Source organism: Podarcis pityusensis, assembly GCF_964106645.2.
Source record: "Podarcis pityusensis genome assembly, chromosome: 10".
Taxonomy (NCBI): domain Eukaryota; kingdom Metazoa; phylum Chordata; class Lepidosauria; order Squamata; family Lacertidae; genus Podarcis; species Podarcis pityusensis.
In genome coordinates, this window is record NC_138035.1 from 47,579,713 (window position 1) to 47,606,492 (window position 26,780).

At 43.0% G+C, this 26,780-nt stretch overlaps 1 protein-coding gene across 1 annotated transcript; it reads left to right on the plus strand.

The window, feature by feature from the left end:
* Positions 1 to 517: 517 nt before the first annotated feature.
* Positions 518 to 25,478, plus strand: GNS (glucosamine (N-acetyl)-6-sulfatase). The gene is made up of 14 exons (XM_081024126.1): positions 518 to 916; positions 3,862 to 3,921; positions 5,577 to 5,783; positions 7,162 to 7,227; positions 7,864 to 7,962; positions 9,548 to 9,715; positions 12,037 to 12,119; positions 14,046 to 14,164; positions 14,654 to 14,757; positions 16,136 to 16,237; positions 17,411 to 17,518; positions 17,797 to 17,907; positions 20,600 to 20,760; positions 22,071 to 25,478. Exons 1-14 carry the CDS (start codon positions 533 to 535, stop codon positions 22,144 to 22,146), a joined length of 1,848 nt encoding a protein of 615 aa, XP_080880252.1. The 5' UTR covers positions 518 to 532; the 3' UTR covers positions 22,147 to 25,478.
* Positions 25,479 to 26,780: the final 1,302 nt, after the last annotated feature.

A 26,780-nucleotide genomic window follows, 5' to 3' on the forward strand; every position in this document is an offset into this window, starting at 1 on the left:
GGCCAAGGGAGCCAGCGTACAGCTTCCGGGTCATGTGGCCAGCATGACTGAGCCGCTTCTGACGAACCAGAGCAGCGCACAGAAACACCGTTTACCTTCCCGCCGGAGCGGTACCTATTTATCTACTTGCACGTTGACATGCTTTTGAACTGCTAGGTTGGCAGGAGCAGGGACCAAGCAACGGGAGCTCACCCCGTTGTGGGGATTCGAACCGCCGACCTTCTGATCGGCAAGTCCTAGGCTCTGTGGTTTAACCCACAGCACCACCCGCGTCCCAATCTTCACATAGCTGCCATTTATCTAGCTCTGTATACTGTATATATAAAAAGAAGGTATCTGAAGAAGTGTGCATGCACACGAAAGCTCATACCAATAACTAACTTAGTTGGTCTCTAAGGCGCTACTGGAAGGAATTTTTTTTATTTTATTGTATATAAAAAGAGAGACTTCTGCTTCCAGCGTTGCAAGGGGTCCCTTAACAGCTCTGCCATTCTGCGACTCAAGCTCGGCGGCCCAGAGGCGGGAGCAGCAAATGGCCAGTGGGCGGGGCTTGTGGCCTGTCGTCACCGGCGCCGCGGAAGCGCCGCAGGAGGCCTCTGGATCACGTGGCCAGGGCTCCTTTCGCTTCCCCGGCCTCTTCTCGGCGTACTTAAAAGAGGGGGCGGGGAGAATGGAACGGGGAAGCGCGCGCGCCTCTCTCTCTCGTGACAGTCCAGCCCGGCTCGCCTCTCCCCCTCCGCGCTCCAGCTCCGCTGCAAGGATGGCGCGCGCCGCCGCTGCTTCTTCTGCCTGGACTCTCCGTTTCCTGCTTTTGTCGTCGGCCCTCGCTTTGGCCTCCGCCGCCTCCGCCCGGGCGCGGAAGCCCAATGTGGTGCTGATCCTGACCGACGACCAGGACACCTATCTGGGCGGAATGGTAACGCCGCGCCTCCCTTGGGAAGTGGTGGGCGGGGGAGGGGGAGGTGTTTGTGGATTTGGGGCCTGCGCACGCGGAAAAGAGGGGGAGAGAGGGGTCTCTGCAGTGGGAGAGAAGAGGCCGAAGAGCCGAGACCCGGGAGGGAAATGGCTACGGCCGCCTTTGGAGAAGAGGGAGGCTTGCCCTTCTCCCAACCCTCGACGTAGCGTACGTGCCTGGAGGGGAGCCTGCTTATCTCCTCGGTGCCAGAGGAGCCAACTCCTAGGGAGCTGAGGCTCCTTCGCCCCCCCCCCCCCAATAAAATATAAGAGGGGGCCGGGCCCCTCCAAAGTTGATGGGCATTCCCATTCAAGTGGTGTGCATGCACTGCATCATGTGATCGGTTGTGTAGGGCGGGGCTTACCTGGGGTCTTACCCCACCCCCCAAAAAATATTTTTTCAACCTCTTGGTGCCACCCAGTGCCTGATTTATGTATAAGCTAAACAAACTATAGCTTAGGACCTCACTCTCTTGGGGAGAGTGGACCTATTAGGTCCATAAATTACCATATAGCATATATTCAACACAAAAAACAGCACAATTCTTTGTTGACAAAGGACAGCTGGACATATAGAGGGCCACATTACCTTCAGTAGCTTAGGGCCTCATCAAACCAAAATCCGGCCTTGGTGCCATCCGATTAGAAGCCAGGCTAAGGCTGCGATCCTGTGCACACTTCGGCAGGCGTGAACTCCAGGGAACAAATTGCGTCATAGGATTGCATTGGCAAGGCTGGAATGCCCAAGGAGCGGTTTGAATCCACTGGGGTGGGGGGTTAAGCGAGGCGTGAAGGCCAATATAGCTTGGCTTTCTCGTGCTTGTAAAGAGAAGAAGCCCCACTATTTTGTAATGGGGAAGTGTGCCAGAAAGGCCCTTGGGTGTGAAGTAGTTCAGGAAAGGGCTGTTGCGTCTTTTGGCTCCAGAACTGGGGAGAATTAGTTGTGTGCATCTGATACGTGGTGCAGGGTGGTCAACCTTTGGTTTCCCCTCCCACAAATGCCGAGAAAGAGGGGGCATGTGGTGGTTTACTAGAAGTTAATGTTGGGTGTGGCAGTGGAAGTACACAACTGGATCATCTCCATTGGAGAATCAACATGTTCAAGTTTTGCCTGCACATTCCTTATGGCCAGGTTGTGTAAACTGACCTTTCTCTATGCCAATTAAGCTAATGCATTTATCATAGGTTGCATAAGAGCACATTGCGAGCCTATTCAGTGAAACAGAATTTTGTACATTTGAGAAATGATCTGGGGTTTGTTTGTTTGTTTGTTTCCAATTATAGAAATGTGTTGAACAGGTTACAACAGCGTATCACTTCCATTAGTGAAATAGCACTGGGTGTAGGAATGTTCTTCCTTGTTAGAAGGATTCAGCAAGAACCTGAAGCAATACACCTCCTTGGCCTTTTCTACATGGGCAAAGCTAACTTTTTGTTAGGCTAGGCCTCAAAAATGGCCATGGCTGTTTTCTTCTTCTGATCCTTCTTCCATCAGACCAGTGGGCACATTTTGGCTTTTAAGACAGTGCTGTGGGTGCCAGTCACAAAAGGGCTGCCATGTGGCTGTGGCATAGCAAAATTTCTGCTGTTGGTCGGGGGGCGGGGGCGGGCAAAGCATAACTCAAAATAGAGGTGGGGCCATTTCTGCTTCTCCTCCCCTCAGACAACCTCATACTTGCTTCAGGAAGTCACCTGTGTCCTGCTGGTTGTGATTGATTTCTCTCTCGCAACACTCACAATAATGCTCTTGCTATCTAATAACATGGACCAATCCCCAGGTTCAGAAAAAATACACAAGATGGCCGCACCACTGTCTCTACTGCATACTCACTGCACACATACAGCCCGCAAACACTTACATCTCTCGCACAGACTCATGTACTTCACAGCCACAAACTTCTAAATTTTTGCCCACATGAATTGCTCTCTTAGAGAGACACAGAGCATACATGAGCACACCCACATTCGGAAAAGGCCCTTCACAGGTGGGCCATTTACAATTAAAAACAAACGAAGCTGCACACACACACACGAGGGCCACAAACCTGGCATCCACAGGCAATCCCTTCAGAATAAGAGGGAGAGTATCTATGAGCTATGGAACCATGTGCTAGTAGAAGTAATTGCTGGATTCTAGAATGAAGGGGCGGGGGCTTTTTAAATAACAGATAAGACATTTAAGTTCCTACTCACTTTCCAGCACCCACAAACTTGCTCATCACCTGCTCTCGGAAGGTTGTGGCCTCTCCTTCCTTGGAGGTTTTTAAGCAGAGGTTGGGTGGCCATCTGTCATGGATGCTTTAGCTGAGATTCCTACATTGCAGGGGGTTGGACTAGATGACCCTTGGGTCCCTTCTAACTCAACAGTTCTGTGATTCTATGGCCATCTGTGGTGCTTTGTTTTGCTTCATTTGGGGAAAGAATACTGTTGAGGTTATTTAATTTGTTTGTTTTTATATTTTTTATGCATTGTTGTAAGTAGCCTTGGCTATTTGGACAGAGAAGTGTTTAGTAAATAAGGTACAGTATTGCTTATACTGTATTTAGCAATAAGTGCTGGTTTCCCTTTTAAGTTGCAAGCCTGAAAGTTTCCTTTTAGTATAATAATAAATGAAACACTAACAGCTAGAATTTGTTTTGGTACTCTTAAAGTTGGTATTGGGTGTTAGCAATCATTGAAATTGGTTACTTAAGTAGCAAGTCCAGCATTGAAATTATTTACTTAAGTAACAAGCCCCGTTAAGTAACAAGTGCAGTCCTCTGTGTATTTAGTCAAAGTTAGGCCTACTGTGTTCAGTGGGGCTTATTCCCGTCTTGTGTGTTCAGGTTTGCAAGCATAAACACCTCAATCTTCCTGTGGAGTCATATTATAGTTGTAGGTCTTTATACGTGTTTCCTTTCTTTCAGACACCGCTGAAAAAGACCAATGCTCTTATTGCAGAGATGGGGATAACCTTCTCAAATGCAGTAAGTACCGAATCAGGCTGTGCTGTTGAAAATACTGCCATTTTTACCGCTGAGTTTATTGTATCATTCTCACAAGAAAACCTAAAAAGGGAAGAAGAAATGGACCCAAGGGCTGAATCGACACATTGTTTATTAAAGGCATAGAGAAACCTGGCAGAACTGTTACCTTGGTGCTCCACTGTTTCTCCATGGTATAGCATTCAGGTGGTGACTTTTGCTGTTTCTTAGATAGCAATTTTAAGTCAACTGGGAGTTGGAGCATCTTTCTTATGAAGAAGAGTCATTCTCAAACGGGGTTACCACCTGAGTGCTACAAAGTACAGAAAATGGCTGGTGATGCCACCTTAGTCTTCTCTGGTATTGCTCTATGTTTTCCATCTTTTGTTTTCAACCAGAGGGACAGCATAATGTTTCCCAGAATCCCGGTTTGTTTTCTAGCTGGAAATGCAACAGAGTGCTCTGTCAGCTCCTAGTTGGGATTCAGCATTGCCATGTTAGGATCTCTGATTTCCATCTGTTTCAAAGTCTACTTGATAATCTTTACATTAATGATGGACAACCTGTGTCTATATGCTAGAGCCCCCTTCCTGCTATCAGGAGTGGCTGTGGGGAAACTTTGGCTATAAACAAAGGTTGATATCTGATTTGAGTCTTGGTTAGCTTTAGATTACTTTCAGTTTCTGCAGCCTGAAGATGTGCACAGGAGTCCTGAAGAGGTCGGGTCATTTACTTGCATTGTGATCCTTGTGCTGCATGGCTGGTTTAAGGTGGCCAGCCCTGGGGTGGACTGGTTAGAAGAGTCTGAATATCTCCCTAGGAGAGGTGTAATGACAGAGTTTAAAGAAAGAGGTTGTTTTGAAAAAGCCCTACCATTCTAGTCAACTACACTTTGAAGCATCACATTCTGGGGCAGGATATTTCAGCATGCATGGTGGCAACCCAATTCGAAGCTTTTCTGGGTCCATTTCAGTCTAACTCATAACGTGGTTTCTGGACTAAAACAGCTTTGATCACCCTGGTAGAAAATTTGCCCAGGAGCTCGTTGAAAAGTATCTTCCTTTTGATTTTGCCGGATTCCTCAGTGCCCATCAACCATGGTATCCTTTTCAACTGTTAAGCAGGTATGAGATTTGGAAGCAGATTTCTGATGGTTCCCGCCCTTTCGAGTGCAAAGGGGTGTGTGGATTGCTACTTGACATCTTGATGTTTGGCTTATGCTATATAACGTCTACAAGAAACTGCCGTCTTGAATATATCAATGATACGGTAGTCTAACACCCGCTACATGGGGCTGTCTTTGAAAAGCCTTCTCAATAAGTTGAGGCCAAAGGGCTGATGAAATCAGCTATTCAAATGATTGCTTTTTATGAGGCTGCTGTATGCTACCTTGGGCAATTTAGAAATTAAGTTGAAGAGGCAGGAAATTTATTGCTCTTACAGCTAGGCAAGTAACCATTTATTTGCTCCCTGCCAATAAGATACAGATCTTTCTAATTTGCTTGCAGGTTAGTTTCAGGTGAATAGTGTAAAGATTTTAAGGGATTTGCATACTAAACATTTCATAGACAGAAATCTCGAGTGTTATTAATTATATTGTAGATATTTCTGACAATATGAAACTTGATTTTATCCCCATGTTCTTTTAACTTCTTCAGTATGTGCCCAGTGCGTTGTGCTGTCCCAGTAGAGCAAGCATCTTGACAGGAAAATATCCACACAACCACCATGTGGTCAATAACACACTGGAGGGAAACTGCAGTAGCAAATCCTGGCAGAAGATTCAGGAACCATTTACCTTTCCTGCCATCCTCAAGTCCATGTGCGGCTACCAGACGTTCTTTGCTGGGAAATACTTGAACGAGGTACAGTTTTGTGTGTGCTGTGCATATATATCTTGCATGAATGATCAGTCTTAAAATGCTTCTGCGTGTATCGAGACTTTACTAAAAAAACCCCTCAAAAGTAGCAGTTTGTGTGAAAGGGAGGTTAGGATATGCAGTGAGCAGGAGTAGTTTTTAAGCATAATAAAGCTGACTTTTATTGCATACAGATGTCTGCTCTGAAACACTTGCATTACAGCTCTCACATGTAAGCACTCTTAGGTGGCTGTTTCACCAGAATTGCCTTTTTCCAAGCAAATGGATCTGCTTTTAGTGGTAAAGCTCTGTGATAGAGCTGGTGCCATCTAGCACGGTGTGATCAGGCACAGTTGGTGTATCATGTACAAGATCTACAAGAGCCAGTGTAATAAATTGAAGGCCCTCTTGCAACTAAACAAAGGCTGGGTTGCTGCATTAGCCACCTGTGGTGCCACAAGACTTCTTCCCCCCTCTTCACTCTTTGTGTGCCCCCACCAAACTTTCTAGAGCAGTTTTGTCCTGGAATGAAGGAAGAAGAGAGGAAGTCTTGTCGCACAGGCTGAAGTCCTTATACTAATGGGACACAACCCAGTTTCTGTATGAGTGAACCTGAAACTGTAAGCAAGCACTTCCCATACCCTTGTTTAAAACTCAGCATGGTTCCCAGGATAAGATGAATTTGGAACCCTACTCAAGTCCTCAGGCAATAGCCATCCATGGGTTCGACCAGCCTTTCTCAACCTTGAGTCCACAGATGTTGTTGGACTACAGCTCCCATGTTTTCTGCCCCCTCATCCTGATAGCTAGGTGTCAGGGAACTGACATCGGAGCGGGAGGCGAAGGGGAGGCTCCTAGATGATGCTGGAGAAGGACCCAGCAGCAGGGGGAGAAGCAGCTCAGTGGAGGGGGAAGCATTTAAGCGCAACACCAGGAACAAAGGTGGGCAGATGGGGGAATCGGAGAGAGGGCTCCCGGACTCTTCACTGGAACTCAGTGAGGAGGGGACAGGTCCTCCACTACCTACGCCCTCCCTGCGCAGAAGGCTCCCGCGCAGTGAGAGGAGGAGGAGACTGGGTGTCAAACAACTCTTATGTTGGAAGAGATTCAAGAAATGCCCACTGACGGATTCTGCCAGTGACTGAGGCAGTCATGATTAGAAAGGGCTGTGCAGTCAGAAAGGTTTAACAAGGCAAATTAGCCTAGAGAGGCACCAGTTTACGCACGAGTAACTCATACTCATCACACTAGGGATGATGGGTGTTGTAGTTCAACAACTTATGGGGAGACAAGGTTGAGCAAGGCTGGGTCAGGCGAAGGCTTTCTAGTTGGGATAATTACAATGCTAATGACTTGCTTAATATTGGATTCCCTTCATTTTCAGTATGGAGCAGAAGATGCAGGAGGAATCGGTCATGTTCCTCCTGGATGGAGTTTTTGGTATGCATTGGTAAGTGTCCATTAAATATCTACAGTTCGCTTTATATGTTTTACCATCGTATATTATGTCAAGTTCTTAATTCTTGAAACTGAAACGATGGGGGCCCTTCAGAAATAAAAACAATTAACATGGAACCTTGCAGCCTTTAACATTGGCCCTTTATTCCTGCCATCATTCTAGCAGACCATCTGCAGACCTGTACTTCATAATATTAAGGAGTTTAGAAGAAGAAGGAGAAACACTAACACTGAATTCCCAGTAGAATTCCCAGAAGAGGAGTCGTAGCATGGTGGCCACTAGTGGGAGTTTAACAGAGAAAGTTCTCAAAACTCAAATGCCATGTTAGCCACAAACTCACCATTGTAGCCTTAGGCATTCCATGATTTTCCCTCTCGGCCCCTCCATGTGCAGTATAGGCCTGGTTCTGTTGTATAGCGTTGCAAAGATTACTGAGAAGGTATGTGAAGCATTTTAAGCCCTGCACCATATGATTCTTTATTTATTTATTACCAGTGTGTTAGTTTGGTAAGTCTTACTGGGATTTAAATTTATCTCATTGTGACTGGGGACAAGTAACATTCTAACAACAAACCCCTTGGATGTCTCCTTTTGACTATATAAAGTGGCTTTTGTTTTCTTCCGCAGGAAAAAAATTCCAAGTATTATAATTACACACTTTCAGTAAATGGAAAAGCGCGGAGGCATGGTGAGAACTACAGCGTTGATTACCTGACAGATGTACTGGTAAGGATTTCTCAGCAATTAGGTGTTTAGCAAGATGAATTCTTGCTTGTTTCCAAGACTATATCGGGTCGAACTCCTAGTATAATTCTGAAGCAAAGGTAAAATCCTGAGTGTAAATGAACACTGGGTGTCCTACAGCGCAAAGCATTTAAATGTACCTTAAATGTACTTTCTAGAAAGGTACCAAAACTGCCCAGCTATAACACAGATTGTTGTTTTTTTAATTGATAACCGTGAGGTAATAGAAAATTTTATATTTATTTTTTAAAAATTAAAAATTGTAAGCCTTGTTAGGATTAATTGTCATTCAGTTATTTTGGTCAACCATTTTGAACCCAGGACAAGTCCTCAAACTAGTTATGCCCCAGTAACCAGTTTGTTAATAGCTATCAGGATGACAGTTGGAAAAAGCAAGAGAAGGTTAAAATGCAGAGCTGTGATAATAAGATTAAATTATAATGAGATTAAAGGTCACAGTTAAACGGGATGACTAACCTGTGTTACAAAGATGATTTTATTTTTAGCAATGCTCAAAAACATGTACGCTAAATGTTTTTACAATACCAAACCCTTCGTGTTTCATGCTACGGTCTTTGGGATTGGGGTGTGGCTCAGTTGCAGAGCACATTTTCCATAGGAAAGATCCCATATTTAATCTTCAGCATCTCCATGTAGTTGCTGGGAGAGATCCCCGTCTGAAGTCCCGGAGGGCTGCTGCCAGTAATTTGTTGTTGTTTAGTCGTTTAGTCGTGTTCGACTCTTCGTGACCCCATGGACCAGAGCATTCCAGGCACTCCTGTCTTCCACTGCCTCCCACAGTTTGGTCAAACTCATGCTGGTAGCTTCAAGAACACTGTCCAGCCATCTCATCCTCTATTGTCCCCTTCTCCTTGTGCCCTCAATCCTTCCCAACATCAGGGTCTTTTCCAGGGAGTCTTCTCTTCTCATGAGGTGGCCAAAGTATTGGAGCCTCAGCTTCAGGTTCTGTCCTTCCAGTGAGCACTCAGGGCTGATTTCCTTAAGAATGGAGAGGTTTGATCTTCTTGCAGTCCATGGGACTCTCAAGAGTCTCCTCCAGCACCATAATTCAAAAGCATCAATTCTTCGGCGATCAGCTTTCTTTATGGTCCAGCTTTCACTTCCATACATCACTAATGCCAGTGATAGAATCATAGAATTGTAGAGTTGAAAGGGATTCAAAGGCTCATTTAGTCTAGTCCCCTGCAATGCAGGACTGCAGAGTAGGCAATACAGTCCAACATGGACCAGTGGTCTGACCGTTGGTATAAGGCAACTTCCTAAAATAATAGCAATGCATTGTTGGACAAGAATGGCTGCCCATAGTGGGATAGCATAAGTTTGAAGCAATGGTTTTATCAGATTTTCCTCCTTTTTGTGTCTGGACAATAGCATGGCATCACATGTTAGACCTAGAGAACTCTGGTACTTACTTTGATAAAATAAGAAATAAGTATTCCCTACCTCTCATATAGAATTTAACTTCTGCTCAAAGGAAAATACAAAAGAAAGGAACAGTTGAAATACATGTAAATTAGCTTTAAGTTCATAATTATTATTTTTTCAGGCCAACATGTCCTTGGATTTTCTGGAATATAAATCCAACTTTGAGCCATTCTTCATGCTGATAGCAACACCTGCACCCCACTCACCTTGGATAGCTGCTCCTCAGTACAAGAAAAGCTTTCAGAATGTCAGCGCTCCGAGAAACAGTAATTTCAATATTCATGGAAAGGTATGGATTATCTATTACAAACGTGTTAATTGGCGATTGCTAGATATAATGAATTAATCTTCATTTGAGCTTTTAAAACAGCTGATCACCATGGGAATCTGTCATGAGAACCTGCCATGTGATCAAGGCATCAAAGTATGCAGGTGGAAGTTGCGGGTCTACAGGGGGTGAACTTGATTTCTCTACAAAATGCAGAAATTTCTGGCGAGTGTGATGAGAGTGTTTAGGCTAAGTCAGCTCCTCTGCCGTTCATAATTTTGTTTAGTTTCCTGTTTGTATCCTTCAATATGTGCAGCCCTTATATTGCCTCTCAATGTGTGAATTGTACTCTTGTGATTACCGTATTTTTTGCTCTATAAGACTCACCTTTTCCCTCCTAAAAAGTAAGGGCAAATGTGTGTGCGTCTTATGGAGCGAATGCAGGCTGCGCAGCTATCCCTGAAGCCAGAACAGCAAGAGGGATTGCTGCTTTCACTGCGCAGCGATCCCTCTTGCTGTTCTGGCTTCTGAAATTCAGAATATTTTTTTTTCTTGTTTTCCGCCTCCAAAAACTAGGTGCGTCTTGTGGTCTGGTGCGTCTTATAGAGCGAAAAATACGGTCGTTGTCTGTTCTTTGGAAATGAGCTTAGTTGTTGTTGTTTCAACAAGTGTATATAGGGTTGGCACTATTTAAAATCAATGGGTCCTTTTCAGTCTTCTGACTCAAGATGAAAGTATTCAAGCATCCCCTATTTGCCTTTCTAACTTATAATGAAACTCCGCCAGAATAGTTGTCATTTCTAAGGAGCTTCAGAGAGTGCTTTAGTGACCAATTAGCCTACACACACAAACACACACGGGGGGCGGCGGAATTTGGGCATTTAGATCTTCAGATTCTGACGTTGTTGCATCTGTGGCTCGAAGATTGCTAAGTAGTGGTCTCAGGAATTTATATCAATAAAATGGTGCCTAGGAGTACTGTGTTCACAGTGGTGAATGTATAGTCAGCACCGATCTATTGCAGCTAAGATTCTAACTCCCACTTATGTTACATTACTCATCAAAGTGCCTTAGAACTATTTGTCCTTCAGTTGCTGTTGCTGCATAGGCGCCTATCTTGGACAGGCTGTGTTCTACTGTATAGTAAAATGCGTTGGAACGTGGTTAGGCAAGCAATGACGCACAGTTCTTTTCAAAAAATAGTCATTCACGTTGTCAACCCAGATTAGACTGGAGCTATTTGTGCTGTTTCTGAATAAAGGTGAAGGCCATGCAGCTCTCAGCCTCATCGGATGAGAATTATGAAGGAGATTTCGTCAGCACTTACTGTTGTCTGTTTCTCTACTTCTCCAGTTCAAGGTCCTGTTTGTTTTTTAAAGTCTGAGCAATCTCTCAAACGTTCTTGTTCCTCCTTGTGGCCCAAGAGCATCTTGTGTTCTGGCAGGATGTTTTCATTAAAGCAAAACCTTGTTAGATTCCATTTTAGGAGAAGCTTGCGTACATAGCAATAGGAAACTGACTGCAGAGTCCATGAATAGAGTCATCTGTTAATGGAAGAGGATAAGAGGCTATGTTTGGCAACTTCCCCCTTTCCCTGCTGCCCCAGCGCACCTTAAAAATTTGCTCCAGAAAGTTGGGGAACCCTCCAGAACAGGGTGAAAGGTGGTATCTGGCTGCACGGGGAAGGATGAATTGACAAAAATCACTTTCCTTTCTCTTCTGTTAGCAGACCTATCCAATCGATCAAAAATCTTTCCATGAGCACAAAGGCACCAATTGGATTATATCCCGTATCATTTTGGAAAATTGTGCTGCTAACGTTATATTGGTTTCTAACGAAATTATTACGAAATAATTAACCAGTGAGCCTGATCAAATGCCAAATATGACAGCATCTTTCTATATAAGACAAAAGTTCCTGAAATTAATTTATGACACCAAGAAAGCTAAAGGGAAATAGTTTCAACTTATGAGACTACAATCCTATATCCACTTATCGATGAGTAAGCGCCATTGAACTCAATGGGATTTACTTCACAGTAGACATGGATAGGTTTGCACATGTTATCTGAACTGGAATAGTTTGGGGTTTTTGTGTCTGTCATTCCAAATCCCAGTGGCTTGAGGTGGGTAAAATGTTGATCACAAACTGAAAATTATGTCGGTTAAACCCAACCTTAGTCCAAAAGGCAATCCAGATAAAATAATATCATTGTTGGCTTTTAAACTGAATCCTAGTTTGTTCCCTTTTTTATGTGCTTTAAATTGTTCTTCACACTAAGTCTTTGGCATGAGGCGGTGGGTAAATCTAAAGTAACAAATGTTGATAATATGTTTTATAGGACAAACATTGGCTCATCAGGCAAGCAAAGACACCAATGACTAATTCATCAATACAATTTCTAGATGACGCTTTTAGGAAAAGGTAGGAACCTATACTAATTTTTTTTAATGGGATTTCTTGCAAAACTGAAACGGAGCATATATATATATATATATTATAGTTAGCTTTGAAAATCTACACGATATATTCTTGCTTTGGGTTATGAAATAAACTGCAGTTGGTTGAAGAAAGTTTGGTTACACGAATGTCACATCTGTCTCTCCACCTTTTCCTCACTAAAGATTCCTTTAAACAGCTGGTGTCTTTACATACCTTCTGTACCAGAGAACAGCTGTTGCTTTTAAGTAGCTGCTGAAAGGGATAAGCAGAAGTGACTGGCGACCATTGAAGGTGGCGAAGCAGAGAGAGAGAGAGAGCTTAAAGACATGGAACACAGGCACATGCAAACCTGGCTAATCTCACCTGATGCTGAAATATGCTCTCATGTTACACTGGCATGCACTCAGCCCTTCTCTCTTGTTGCTGGCATGCACTCACGTACACTCAACTCTTACCCTCTTCTCTCTCTCTCGTATATTTCTCACACACATGTGATCAAAGGGAGGTAGGGAGAAAGACAGCCTGGGAAGGAAGAAATTGTTTCTAATGTTTGATGTTTTATTATGGTTTTTATATGTGCTGGAAGCTGCCATGAGTGGCTGGGGAAACCCAGCCAGTTGGGTGGAGTATTATTATTATTATTATTATTATTATTTATTCTTTGCAATAAATGAAACCCCTATCTCATTGCTTAGCACAGTAATCAGAGGGTCTGTTGATGAAGGCAGAGCGGGGAGAAAGTTTCCTTTCCCCATGAGCAGATAGGAATGTTTCTCTGCTGTGTGTTGAGAGATGAAGTTCCTATGACATAGCACAGTTAAGAAGGCATAGCCACCTCTTAACCATTAGTGAGCGAGCAGCTGGGATCAGGAATAGTCCCCTATATGTAATAGTCCTTTGTGCCACAGATCCACAGTTAACACCTTCCCTTGTTGGGGGTGGAAGCTGTTCTTGTGTGCATTGCTCCTCTAAATGGCTGCAGCGCTTGTGAGTCAAGAGAGCCTTAAGTAAAAGCCCCGAGCAGAGAAGGGATTTCTCCCTTGCTAAGGCCTCTCTCAGCGGCTCCCTGTGGTCACTTCTGAACTTCTTCACATGCGTGCCTGAGAGTGGGTCTTGTGGGTCCACCTGTGCAGCCAGGCAATGGCTCAATGGTCAAAGAATGTTAAGACGCTGCTAAAAGTGGGTTGGTTGTGAATGATGGTTATGGATACTTAACTTTCATGCAAATTACTGTTTTGGAGGGCTGCGATTGGCTAGGTATTGAAAGTCATCCAAAAAGGAGGCTAAGAGGGGAATCATTGGTTCATATTAGCCTTACTGAAGGTTATCTTTTCAATGGGTAGTGCTTTTAATATATTTTTTTCTGGAGGGGGTGGGGTCGTGCCACCTGGGGCAAAATGCATGCACAGCACATCAGGTTTCACTTTCTGTTGACCAGAATAGATTTCAGAGAACAGGGGGCAGAAAAAGAGGTAGTGAATTAGTTATGTGTGCAGATGGAGAGACAAAAAAACCCTGCTTTCTCTCTCTGGCTCTTAAGGGGTTGCTTCCTTTTCTGCCCATTGCAACCAGCTGCCTCTGGAATAAGCCAAACTTGCAGTGAGCTGTTAAATAGTACCTAAGTACCCGGCTGATGCTTTTACACCCCTCCCAGAGTTGTGAGTCTTGCAGAATTTTCAAACACTTGCTTGAATTTGCAGCCCATGAAAATGGAGGTTCTCATTATCCAACAAACTAGATCAAGGTATTGAGAGATACAGGACCTTTTAGAATAGAAAACAGCAGGGCTCAAAAATGTAAAAATATATAATAAAATCTGCTTTGAGTTATGAAACATACTCCATTTCACATTTGCATGCACATACCCTCATACATTTAACACACTTAAACTTTCCTGTTTGCTTGCAGATGGCAGACACTTCTGTCAGTGGATGATCTGATTGAAAAACTGGTGAAGAGGCTGGAATCTCATGAAGAGTTGGATAATACATACATTTTTTACACTTCAGACAATGGCTTTCATACAGGTGAATGTATTTTAGTTATATATATATATATATATATATATATATATTGAAAGGCTGTAAACTTTTATGCATGCATTTGAAACGGCTTCAGATAAGTGGGAGAAGTGATGCAAATTTGTGGTTTTGGAAACTATTGGCATCCAAACATCTTAGTCCTATATTCTCTTTGCGGTCACTTCCTGGAATTTAGCTCTAAGCTAAAAACAATATAAGGGTGACCGAAAATAAAGCGTTTCCCTAATGAATAAATGCAGACCAGCTGGGGAGTGAACAAACACCAAGAGGGATAAAGCAGAAGTGGCTAAACTGTGACCCACCAAATATTATTAGACTCAAACTCTTAGCCTCAGCCAGCATGGTCAATAGTCAGAGAAGGTGGGAGTTGTACTCTACAAACATCTAGAAGGCCAAAGGTTAGCCCCTCCCTGGGATAAAATAACAAAAGCTGTCAATGCAATATATAGAATTTCTGTTCTGCATGTTTCTTAGGTCAGTTTTCATTGCCTATTGACAAACGACAGCTCTACGAGTTTGACATTAAAGTTCCACTGTTGGTGCGAGGACCGGGAATCAAACCCAACCAAACAAACAAGGTAAAGTTACACTTAATAAGTGCAAATACCTGCGACCATGTTGTTTGAAAGCAGCCTGGCTCCAGAATATTCGTTGTTTGAGCTGGGAAAAGAATTAAGTATGAGTGGCATTGGAAAGAGAGAAAATGTTGAAAAGCGGAAACAGAGTATGCAAAGAGAATTGAGTGGTAAAGCCTTCAGTTGTGTAGAATGGAATAGTCAAAAACCTACGAAGAAGTTACTGCTTCTGAATCAGCCTTGCAAAGAAGCAACAGCAGCTACAAGCCTGTGTGATTTAATATTGTGTGTGTGTTGAATTGTTACAAAGCTTCTTGCCTAGGCATTGGCAGTTCTTAGTCACACGAAGGACTGGATAAATTTGGTTGTTTACTGGCCTTCTTTAAATATTATGTTGCAACTCAATCAATCAATCTTTATTATGGTCCAGAGACCCAACAAATTGTTACAAAGCAATGCACAATTCAGACAGCCTACCTCCTGGTTAAACAAGCATTTTGTTCAGACTTAAAGATAGGGATCATTGACAGGGAGGTCATGGCGGTCGTGGCTGGAGTAAAGAAGTTGCATGATTACCTCTATGGCCACCACTTCACAATAATGGCGTCATTAGTGATAGCATCAACTATGTTGCAACTACATAAAGGGTGTGAAAAGTATTCTAATGACATCTAGAAAACCGGAAGATGGACCAGGACTCACACTAGGGATGGCGCTTCATTGCTTCTGCAGACACCCTTTTAAATGTGTGTTCACATTAAATAAATAACTGGTCCCAAATCATAGATTAGCACAGTTGGCCATAAGGTAACACATTAATAAAAATAAGTGTCAAGGTGTGTATATTAGAATGTGGACACCTTTCATGTTTTCCCCTCTGTCTTCCTTTTTGCTCTTTTGTCTTGCTTATGGAATGCACTGGGATGGAAGTTCTTAGAAGTTCTCGTGCAAGTTTAGAGGGGAGAATGCGAGGGATGGCTCGGATAAGAATTTAGTTATTGCACAGCAATGACCATTGTATTTTCTTGCACCCTTTTTATTGTAAAGCAAATGTTAATAACAAGTAATTGCCATTTAATAGCAGAAGGCAGGTATCAACTATAGTCCTAGCTTTAAATGGAAGATGTTCTGAGTTGGCAGCTCAGTCAGTGCATGCAGAAAGCTGGCAGGAGGAAATGGCAAGTACTGTTTAAACTGCTTCCCCAGAGCTTTAGCAATACGTTCCCCCAGCTTTTCAGAGCACAGTGGAAGTCTATTTATGTGACAGAAGCAAGTGTAGACTAACATGCTTGCACCAATATGCTTGGACCCTGAAAACGTGCATGTTTCCACTTGGACCATAATAGGAAAATCCATAATATTTTTTTATGTTTCCTTCTAGATGCTTGTGGCAAACGTTGATTTGGGTCCTACTATTTTAGATATTGCAGGCTATGATCTAAATAAAACACAGATGGATGGGATGTCACTACTACCACTACTTGTAAGTACATTGGTGGGGTTATTATTATTAGGTATTCTGGTAACTGCTCTAAACATTGTTCTTCAATGATTGTTCTTCCACTCTAGATTATGATGTTCAGCAGTCGTAATCTCCTCTACCTTGTAGGTATTTTCACACATGCCTTGCTGTTGGTATTGGTAGGAGTGATAGCTTCAGTGGTAGAGCACAGAATTTGAACCCAGGATCTTCTGTATGCAGACACCCACTAAAACGGAAGGATCAGGCAGCATGTGATGTGAAAGAACAGTGTCTGAGAGGCATAGAATAGCTGATATCGAGCTAGATGGACAAAAAAATAATACAACCTGGTGTAAAGCAAATCGGAGTGTATATTTATTGAACACAACCAAATTTACTGATTAAACATATTGTGAAATAATTTGAGTACTGATGCAGCTTGCCTGTATCTTTTTTTTAAAAAAAATTGTATTTATTTTTCTTGGGTTACAAATTGCACACATCATCTCTATTTTCATATCATAAAGTCCTTTCTGCAGATCAGTTGTATTCGATGTGAAACATTGTTGTATACAGTGTAAGGTTGTTTCTAGTAGCAAAAAAAGGGAAACGAAGCAAAACGCTTTGTGATAAGTTCCAGAGGAGCTAAAAGAAAAGAACGGTGCATGTTTATAACATGCAAACTTAGCATAGCACAGGCATAGGCAAATTCGGCCATCCAGATATTTTAGGACTACAATTCCCATCATCCTTGACCACTGGTCCTGTTAGCTAGGGATGATGGGAGTTGTAGGCCAAAAACATCTGAAGGGCCGAGTTTACCTATGCCTGGCATAGCATCTCTGAACTCTGTAGTTGTACCTCACACATTTGTGCCATTTTTATTGTGAATCTGGTGGAGAGCACCTAGTGCATTTAAGGGACACTTTAGCAGTGTAAAACTTCATATAAATTGTTTCTCAGCGGTTCTTCAATCTCTAACATCAGATACTGAAGATGACGTCAGCTTTCAGTCATGAAACTATAGAGTGCAAGGACTGAGGCCTTCTTCATGTTTATACTTAGTCTCTGCTGCTGCTACAAGTTTCAGGCTTAGTCTCCACAGTCCAGAAGGCTAAAAGCTCTTTTTGTTTTATGACGCTTCCATTCTACTCGGTCTGACCCACACAGTTGTTGACATTTGCTTTATTTTAGAGAGGAGATGCAAATGTGACCTGGAGATCAGATGTTTTGGTTGAGTACCAAGGAGAAGGACACAACAGTAGTGATCCTACCTGCCCTGCCCTTGGACCTGGTGTCACCGTACGTTGTTCTGTTTTCTTCCATTTGCTTTTAGAATCCTTACCTGAAGAATGTTGAGAAGCATGGGGTCGCCGAGGGTTTGTGTGGAAAGATTAGGAGTGGCATCTTGTACATGGGCCCCAAAAAAGGAGGAGTTTAAAGGCAAATTTGCAAGTTGCATCTAGGACAGTCTGTGGGCTGGGTCTTAACATACGTCGCTGTCCGCTGTCAGTGCTCTGTATTGTTCATGTTTAACAATGGATGTGTGCCGCATTGTAACAGAATTTTTGTTTTTATAGCATTGTTTTCCAGATTGTGTCTGTGAAGATGCATACAACAATACATATGCATGTGTAAGAACACTCTCTTCTTCATGGGATCTGCAGTACTGTGAATTCGATGATCGTGAGGTAATTGTTCTGTTTTTTTTGGGTTGTTTTTTATTTTTATTTTTGCAGTACCATGTTAACTTCAACTCCTGATGTATTTATTCTGTGCAGATGGGAATAACAGTTCTAGGAGTTATTTATGCAAATCCCAGAACCTGGTTAACCAAGTAGGTTAAATTTAGTGTGATCAGCTATTTCCCATTTGACCTGAAAGCTCCCTCACCAGACAGCTGGTTCAGATATCTATATTTAATCATCCTGTTTGTTTTGGGTTTGTAACTTTCGTTTCAGTTATGCAGTGGGCAAGACTCCCGGGGCTGCTTCTGACCCCAAACGACAATTCTAACTCGTTAAATACTTAGGTGAACTTTGACTAGGGGAACCACGACCCACTCCTGTAAGAATTTATCCCTGTGTCAGTAAAATGCAATGCAGGAAGCAACCTTTAGTAGGGGTATATAATTTTGCAGTTCGAATCCCCGTGACAGGGTGAGCTCCCGTTGCTTTGTTCTGGCTCCTGCCAACCCAGCAATTTGAAAGCACACCAGTGCAAGTAGATAAATAGGTACTGCTGCGGTGGGAAGGTAAACGGCGTTTCCATGCGCTCTGGTTTCCGTCAGTGTTCCGTTGCGCCAGAAGCAATTTAGTTATGCTGGCCACATGACCTGGAAAGCTGTCTGTGGACAAATGCCGGCTCCCTTGCCCTTAAAGCAAGATGAGCGCCACAACTCCAGTTGCCTTTGACTGGATTTAACTGTCCAGGGGTCCTTTACCTTTTTTACCTTTACCTATAATCTTGCTAGTCCAGCACTTACCTTCTGTCTTCTGAAGTAAACTCAGTGTCGTCTCAAGAACTCTGAAAGTTTTTTTTTACAAGCAGAATCTTGCAGTGAAAAGATACGTAGAGAAAGCTGTGTGAGTTTGGCCAAATGAAGCAGGTAGAGGGATGTGTAAAGAATATGACAGCACTGCGTGACAGAGAATTGCCATCTTGACAACAGGTCACAGCTTAAGAGTATCAATTTTAATAGAATACTGTTATTCTGTGTTGTCGTTGTGAAAGAAGTTCTCTACAGCAATCAATCCCTCATTCCCTCTTCTGACTGTCACTCTGTTTCTAGTTAGATTCTTCAGAGGGAAGATTCTCTATTCTTATTTCTCAACCCATGATATATATACCCTGTGTCCTAGTGGACGTGGTTATATTTTCAGTTGTTTTTAGTATAAGTAGTTCCAATAACATTGGTGCAGAAGTTTAGTACCGTATTTTTCGGCCTATAGGATGCACTTTTCTCCCTCCAACCAACCCCTCTCGCTCTCCAGGCTTCAGGAAGCTATCCGCAAGCCTTGGGAGCCCGGCGGGAGTTCCTGCCGGGCTCCCAAGGCTTGCGGATAACAGCCTGTTCTGGGGGCTGGGGAAGCTCGGGCTTCCCCAGCCCCACGCCTGGGGGGGAAAATTTTTTTTCTTTATTTCCCACCCACCCACAAAACTAGGTGCGCCCTATGGGCCAGTGCGCCCTATGGGCCGGTGCACCCTATAGGGCGAAAAATACAGTATTTCCTTTTGTGCAGAGCAATCACACACCAGGTAACTGTGTAATGGCTAGAAATGGGTTTTTGGCATGTTACTCCTTACATGCATTGGCAGTGAATACTGCTCTGTTTGGCTTTAAAGAGCCACTAATTTTAATACTAGGAGAAAGAGACCTGCATGCATAGCCTGCTCTGGATTGTACACTCAGCTGTCTTTCACTGCTGGAGTGAGCAAACAGTGGATAAGGTGCTGTTTGCTACATGCCGCAAGGGATGTACGAAAAACAAGGCTGGGGCCGAACAGTATGGTTCTTGTTCCAGCAGGTGCGGCTCTAGCAGTAGTTGTTAATGACGAATGTAAAACTTAAGGTTTGATGAACCGGCAGCATCGTAAATTGAAACGAGGCAGGCAGCTTGAACACTGAAGAGGGAACACAGGTCTGTAAAAAGATCCGGGACAATTGGCTTTGAGAGGATTTTAGTGACCTACCTCTCCCTTTAGAAGCGAAATTTAAATCCCATTAGTAAGATGTTGGCTGCATGAACACTTGCTCATGAAGCGACATCTGTCACTCCATAGATCATCAGGGTTGATTCAGCTGACCTGGCAGGCTAGGCAGGTGTCCCCCTCCCTCCCAAAGCTTGCGCGCTCAGTGGAAGAGGGCGGTCATCCCACATGACTGCGCCTCCCATTTATCACGAGGGTGATCCACTATGAGTGGCAAAACTAGAAGACAATGAGAAAGCGATTTGGTTTCTGCTTACTGTCGCACAAACCAAGCTGAAGTTCAGATGTATTGCTCCCACAAAAGGAGCTACAGGATGGGATCGACAAATGGATTTATCCATATGGCATCTACAGTGGTACCTCAGGTTAAGAACTTAATTCGTTCTGGAGGTCCGTTCTTAACCGGAAACTGTTCTTAACCTGAGGTACCACTTTAGCTAATGGGGCCTCCCGCTGCCGCGCGATTTCTGTTCTCATCCTGAAGCAAAGTTCTTAACGCAAGGTACTATTTCTGGGTTAGTGGAGTCTGTAACCTGAAGCGTCTGTAACCTGAGGTACCACTGTAACGGACCATGTTAAGATGTAATAGCAATCTTCATCGTAGTATCTCTGGCTATAAATCCTCCGTTCCATATTGAGCCTGTCGTTTGTGTTGGTTTTTTTTTAATGCAGGTGTTTGTTGAAGTTTACAACTTGACTGCAGACCCGCACCAGATTACCAACATCGCAAAAACAATAGATCAAGAAATTTTAGAAAAGATGAACTATCGGCTAATGATGTTGCAGTCCTGTTCTGGAGCAACTTGCCGCACACCAGGGGTATTTGATCCGGGGTAAGCCTGCACTTATTGACCTATTTCAATCATTATATGGCTTTGCAACTGTTTTTGAACAGTTCAGGCACACAGACCTTCCCTCTTGGTCTTTGAGTTACTGTAAGTAAAATTCAGTTACAAGGTTTTAAATCGGAATTCGTGCAAGTGAGGCAAGTCCTTTTAATAGTGAAGGATATCCAACAAAGGAACATCACCCTGCAGTGAGGCGTGGAGGCTGCTCCCCGAAAAGCCCTTTCCAGCTGGGCTAGGGGGCGTGGCCCATACTCACCAGTTCCACTAAAGAGGCTCCTCATGAGGCTGGAGGAACATCGCCCGGCTAATGCTTTATTGAATTAATATGCTACAAACCACTTTGCCTGTGGGTTAAACCACAGAGCCTAGGACTTGCTGATCAGAAGGTTGGTGGTTCAAATCCCCGCGATGGGGTGAGCTCCCGTTGCTGGGACCCTGCTCCTGCAAACCTAGCAGTTTGAAAGCACGTCAAAGTGCAAGTAGATAAATAGGTACCACTCCAGCGGGAAGGTAAACGGCGTTTCCGTGCGCTGCTCTGGTTCGCCAGAAGCGGCTTAGTCATGCTGGCCACATGACTCGAAAGCTGTACGCCAGCTCCCTCAGCCAATAAAGCGAGATGAGCGCCGCAACCCCAGAGTCGGCCACGACTGGACCTAATGGTCAGGGGTCCCTTTACTTTTACCTTAAACCACTTTGAGATTTTTATTAAAAATATAAAGCGGTAAAGAAATACACACACACACACACACACACACACACACCCCCCGAGACCTGAATACCAAGATCATTTATCTTGAATAAAAGGTTTCTCATTTTTCCTCCCCTTACTTGCACCCAACCTGATTCTCTAGAGAGGATTTGGGGGGGGTTGCGGGGGAAGGAGGTTTTCCTTGGTCCAAGCCACAGGCTTTAAAAGAAACCGCTTATCTGGGCCTAACCATGAAGTCTTTAAAGCTTATATAGAACAAACCCCTTGCTGCAGCTTGCTTGTTAGCAGCTGCTTCAAACACTTTTGAGCTTGGAACTAAACAACGGAAACACTTGCTTCTTTGAAAGTACTGTGTTCAACTAAATGCAGCATCTATACAGCCACCATTCATTTTAATGGAGCACGGGGTTCTTGCACGAATGTGATGTAACTAATACAGCAGAGGTTTCTCTCGAGGAAAAGATCAGCGAGAGATTCTGTAACACACATAGAATGCTGATATTTTTAAAAACTGTAAATACCAGACTTGACTTCAAAGCACTTGTTTTTCCCTCCTCTTCTCCCAAACTCACCCCTTTCCCTGTAGATACAAGTTCAACCCACACCTGATGTTCAGCAATCATGGGACTCAGGCTCGCAGACTTTTTACACGGTCCCTGTAGCTGCAGTGACTAGCCTGTTTTGTTAACATTTCTTCAAAGTGACTGCAGAATATCTGCTGAATCCACTATGACTACATCTGAAAGGCATGATTGGCGGACTTTGTTTGGAGAAGATAACCTCCCCAGCTGGTTGTTTTGTGCAATACGTGCTAACAGATATGATCGGTCTAGTTCCCTCAAAATCTGATTACCACATCAATCTGAAAATGGCATCCTGAAGTACAATGTTGACTTGTGGCCAGGAATCCCAATTTGTTTGGTGTTATGTGAAAAGACCTCAGGTGGAAACTGTGTTAACTGCTTACCTTTGAGAGCTGGTCCTGACGTAAGTTTTTTTGGGGGGAGCAGGGTCATCCTGGGCCTACCCTGTAGGCAGAGGCCAAAGATCGCCTCCCTACAGCACTACCGGCTAAGCTTGTTAAGAAGATGCATCCTGCTTCTGGGCTGTGTTTAGAAGTCTAGTCAAGTTTTAACCAGGGAGGTTGCCATTGCTTTTCTTCTCAGCCTTTCAGGACTTGTCTGGAATTGCTGATTAGAATGTATGTGCCTGTTAGATTGTCTCAATATGTATTAATCAACTCTCTTTTCAGATCAGAACCAAGTAAACCACTAAATGGAGACACACACCCCCCCCCAAAAAAAAATAGAAAATGCGCTGAATGTGCCATTTATTTTGTATGGGAGCCACTAATTTAAGAGTGATATTTTAATTGGAAAATGTGCATTCTCAAAAGTACAATAGAATCTGATGTCCCAATGTAGCAATATATACAGAGGAGAGTATTTCCAGTGCCTCATCTGAGAAAGTTGCTTTAGGATATAATGCTTACTGTATTAGCCCTTTATGCCACAAAACTGCAAGTCGTATTTATTTGATGCCCAGAATTGACGCTTCTTATTCTCGATTGCCCTATGCCTGTGAAATATATTGTTAGCACTTGTTGAACGTTTGGTCCTATTTTTATTTAATATCCAGAGATGCCGATCAGACTGTTGCTAGCTGTTATCGACATTTGCTTGAATACCAGACCAGTTCTCTTCAATTAGCTGACTTATCACCCAAAGGGCATATCTCCTTAAACACTTGAGCAACACAATGCCCCCAAACAGTTTTGTCCCAATCGTATCCACTTAACAATAGATAGGAGCAACAAATATAAACGGACCTCTTTTATAGGAATGGCCTATTTGGACATATGCTGTGTCAGATGATAAAGGCTGAGGTCACATAAAGAGCAGCAGGGTCAAGGAGGAATAAGGTGAGAAGGTGGCTTGAGTCATCCTGGAAGTGGGGGGAGAGCATGAAAGGAAATTGCTTCAGAGATTTAGGCTCCAGCCAATTTAAACACCTCTGAAAACCAGCAGGGGGGCATTGCTCGTCAACTTCAGTGATTTAAATCAGAGCTAGAAACATGTCTGTTCTGCTGCAGTTAAATATATTACGTGTTTTTATTTTCTGTTTGTCATACATAACGTTGAGAAAGATTACTCTTGTCTCCCCGTCTGCATTTAATACCCCTAGCTAGAGTGGATCAGAATGAGTTCCAACATATTTTAGTAGCAAGCTCCTGTACCATATTAAGGTTAACTTCTAATATATTCATTTGTAATATTCCGTTTGTGTGGACTTGAGAGTAGGGGGTGGGGGCCTGTAATCACCTGGAGGTTGTTGGACTCCCAATTGCCATCAGTCCCAGCCATCACATTCATCAGTCGGGAATGATGGAAGTTCAGTGGTATCTGGCAGGCCACCGGTTTGCCACCCCTGACTTTAATAAACATTTAAGAGTTAAGGTGTTTTACTTGGTCTGAGCAGAAGATTCTGTGCTGCATGTCTTAAGCAATGTTCATGCTATCGAAACTAACCATACAGAATGAGTGAAACAACTTAGCAGTAGTTTGGTATATTTAATACTATGAAATTCACCAGCTGATTCCTCACAAGGCACTTATGATCCAGGTAATTTACAATAGCAATTCAGGAAGAAACTTGGGATCTTGTAAAACACAGAATGGAAAGATTTTACTTGTTTTGTTATTTCTTTAGGTTCTTACTATTATTTTATTTCAGAACAGTGAGCTTGCATCTCAAAATGTCTTAAATGTGATAACTTCTAACTATCCTATCCAACGCTGCATATCTTCTGTTAAAAAACAAACCACAACTTATGCAATTTATTTTAGTTCACGCAAACTGGACTTTCCATTTTCCTCCACCTGCAGAACCCTATACAACCGCAAAATTTGCTCTGGGTGGGAACTGGGGGAGCTTTGGGGGTGTCAGGGAGAGGAAGTCCGATCATGTCTCAATGCACAATGTTGGCATGGGAAAAACAGGCTTCTTTGAACTTGATGTCAAGTGGAATTGTAAGAATGAAAGGACCACGAGAAACCTACTTTTAACCAGTCTTTGCGCCTAAGCATTTACCTAAAAGTAACACACAAATCTAATCACTTCTTTCTGTAAGATTCTAGCTATTGTTGTCCGTTTGCACTTTACGATGAAGACGCTGTCCTCCAACTGTTGGATACCAACAGAGGCCTTACACAGTATTAGTTTTAAAGAAAACGAGACCGTAACATTCACATTGCTAAACTGAGAGCTGCTTGGCAGTGATGTGGGAGCAAACTATGCAGTAGAAAATGAATTTGCCTGGCAAGCCAATTTGCACAGAGTTACTCATGACATTGCATAGCTGCTATATATTGTGAGCAGCAGCCCGGAGTTGACTGGTGGAGTTTTAATTAGATTTTTTTTTCACAGCTCACCTCTCTTGTGCAGAGAAAAAAACAACTTCTAGCTCAATTAACAGAACCTATCAATTTTTTTCAGGGCTCGTTAACGTTTCACAACACTGCCCTATCATCTCAGAAGTTTCTGCTAAAAAACAACTCTTGGCCAAAATGCAAGTTCTTTTAAAAGGCAAGTTATTCTGGAAGGCTGTCTGTTCATACGTAACTCACCAAATAGACAGTCACTGCATGTAATTGCTAGGGTTTTACAAGTGCTTGTACTAGGTAGGTCTTTTTTTTTGTACTTAGGCCCCACACCACCAAATCCATCCTGATCAGTACAAAACAAAAACAAAAACCCCCAGTAAAATGTTTGTAATGCTGCTCAAAACCATGGCATTTTCTGTTCAGTTTTCCTTTAAGTGTTGCTGTATGACAACTATGTATGCTAGTTTTCTTACTCATGAATCATAGCAATTTTTTTAGAAAGTGCCCTTTGAAGGACCCTGTATTATTGCTGCACTTTTCAGTAATTAAATTTATGTACAACAAAAATAATTGTTTGTGATGAACTGAAATTAAAGGCACACATATCTGAATTGTTGAGTGACGTATTGTTTGGTGATCATGACACATTGATTTAGCTTTGTGAGGAACAGCTTAAAATTTTGTAAAAACAACAACACATCCTGCATCCACATAATGTTCTGAAGTGTACACACCGCTTGGCAGCAAGGGGCAGGACACCCCACTACACAATACCACTGCGTGTTGAAATTACACAAGTGCTGTGCTCTGTGGCCATTAGCACAGTTCTGACTCCCTTTGAAGTGCTTTTAAGAACCTTCCATAAGCACAGGCACAATTAACACTTCATCTGTTTTATGGGGCCTTATGTTCTACAGTGGTACCTCGGGTTAAGTACTTAATTCGTTCCGGAGGTCCGTTCTTAACCTGAAACTATTCTTAACCTGAAGCACCACTTTAGCTAATAGGGCCTCCTCCTCCTAATAACCTGGTCTTAAACTATTTAAGGCTTTAAAGGGAACAATCAACACTTTCATTGGCTCTTTGAAAGCAGAAGAGGTGGTGCAGAATATGTCCTGTATGTTCCTCTGAAAAAGGTATTGTTTAGCCTGCACATGTAACTCACCAGCTGTTTTCTACGAGTTAAAGCATGGGTAGGCAAACTAAGGCCCAGGGGCCAGATCCAGCCCAATCGCCTTCTAAATCCGGCCAGCGGATGGTCCGGGAACCGGCGTGTTTTTACATGAGTAGAATGTGTGCTTTTATTTAAAATGCATCTCTGGGTTATTTGTGGGGCCTAGAAATTCGTTCTTTTTTCTTTTTCAAAATATAGTCTGGCCCCCCACAAGGTCTGAGGGACAGTGGACTGGCCCCCTGCTGAAAAAGTTCACTGACCCCTGAGTTAAAGCTTCCAGATCATCCTTAAAAGACAACATTTAGTGCACATGACAGCAGACTAATGTGGTTGTAGCCAAGGCATGAATAGCTATGCATAGTAAATAGCATAAACACTTCAATAAATAAATTAAAATGTCTTTGTTAAATAGGGGAGGGGGGAACCCCAACACCCAATGAACACCCATGACCACCCTTGGTGGAAGTGGGTAGTTTTACCTATAAAGTAACCTCAGGAAAAACCCAAATTAGCACTACAAATTATCTTATGTTTGTAACATTTAGTGCAGAGAGAGATCCCAAGCTACTGAAAATTCTGGGCCTGCTCAGTGGTTTCTGAAGTGAGATTTGAATAAAGAAACTATACAGAATGCCATGTGTTCTCTTTCGTGATGAAAGAAATCACTTTACAGCACGGTTTAATTGTTTATCATTCATTTGCTTCACTTTCGAAACAGAACTCCAGCTTCAGTTGGGTT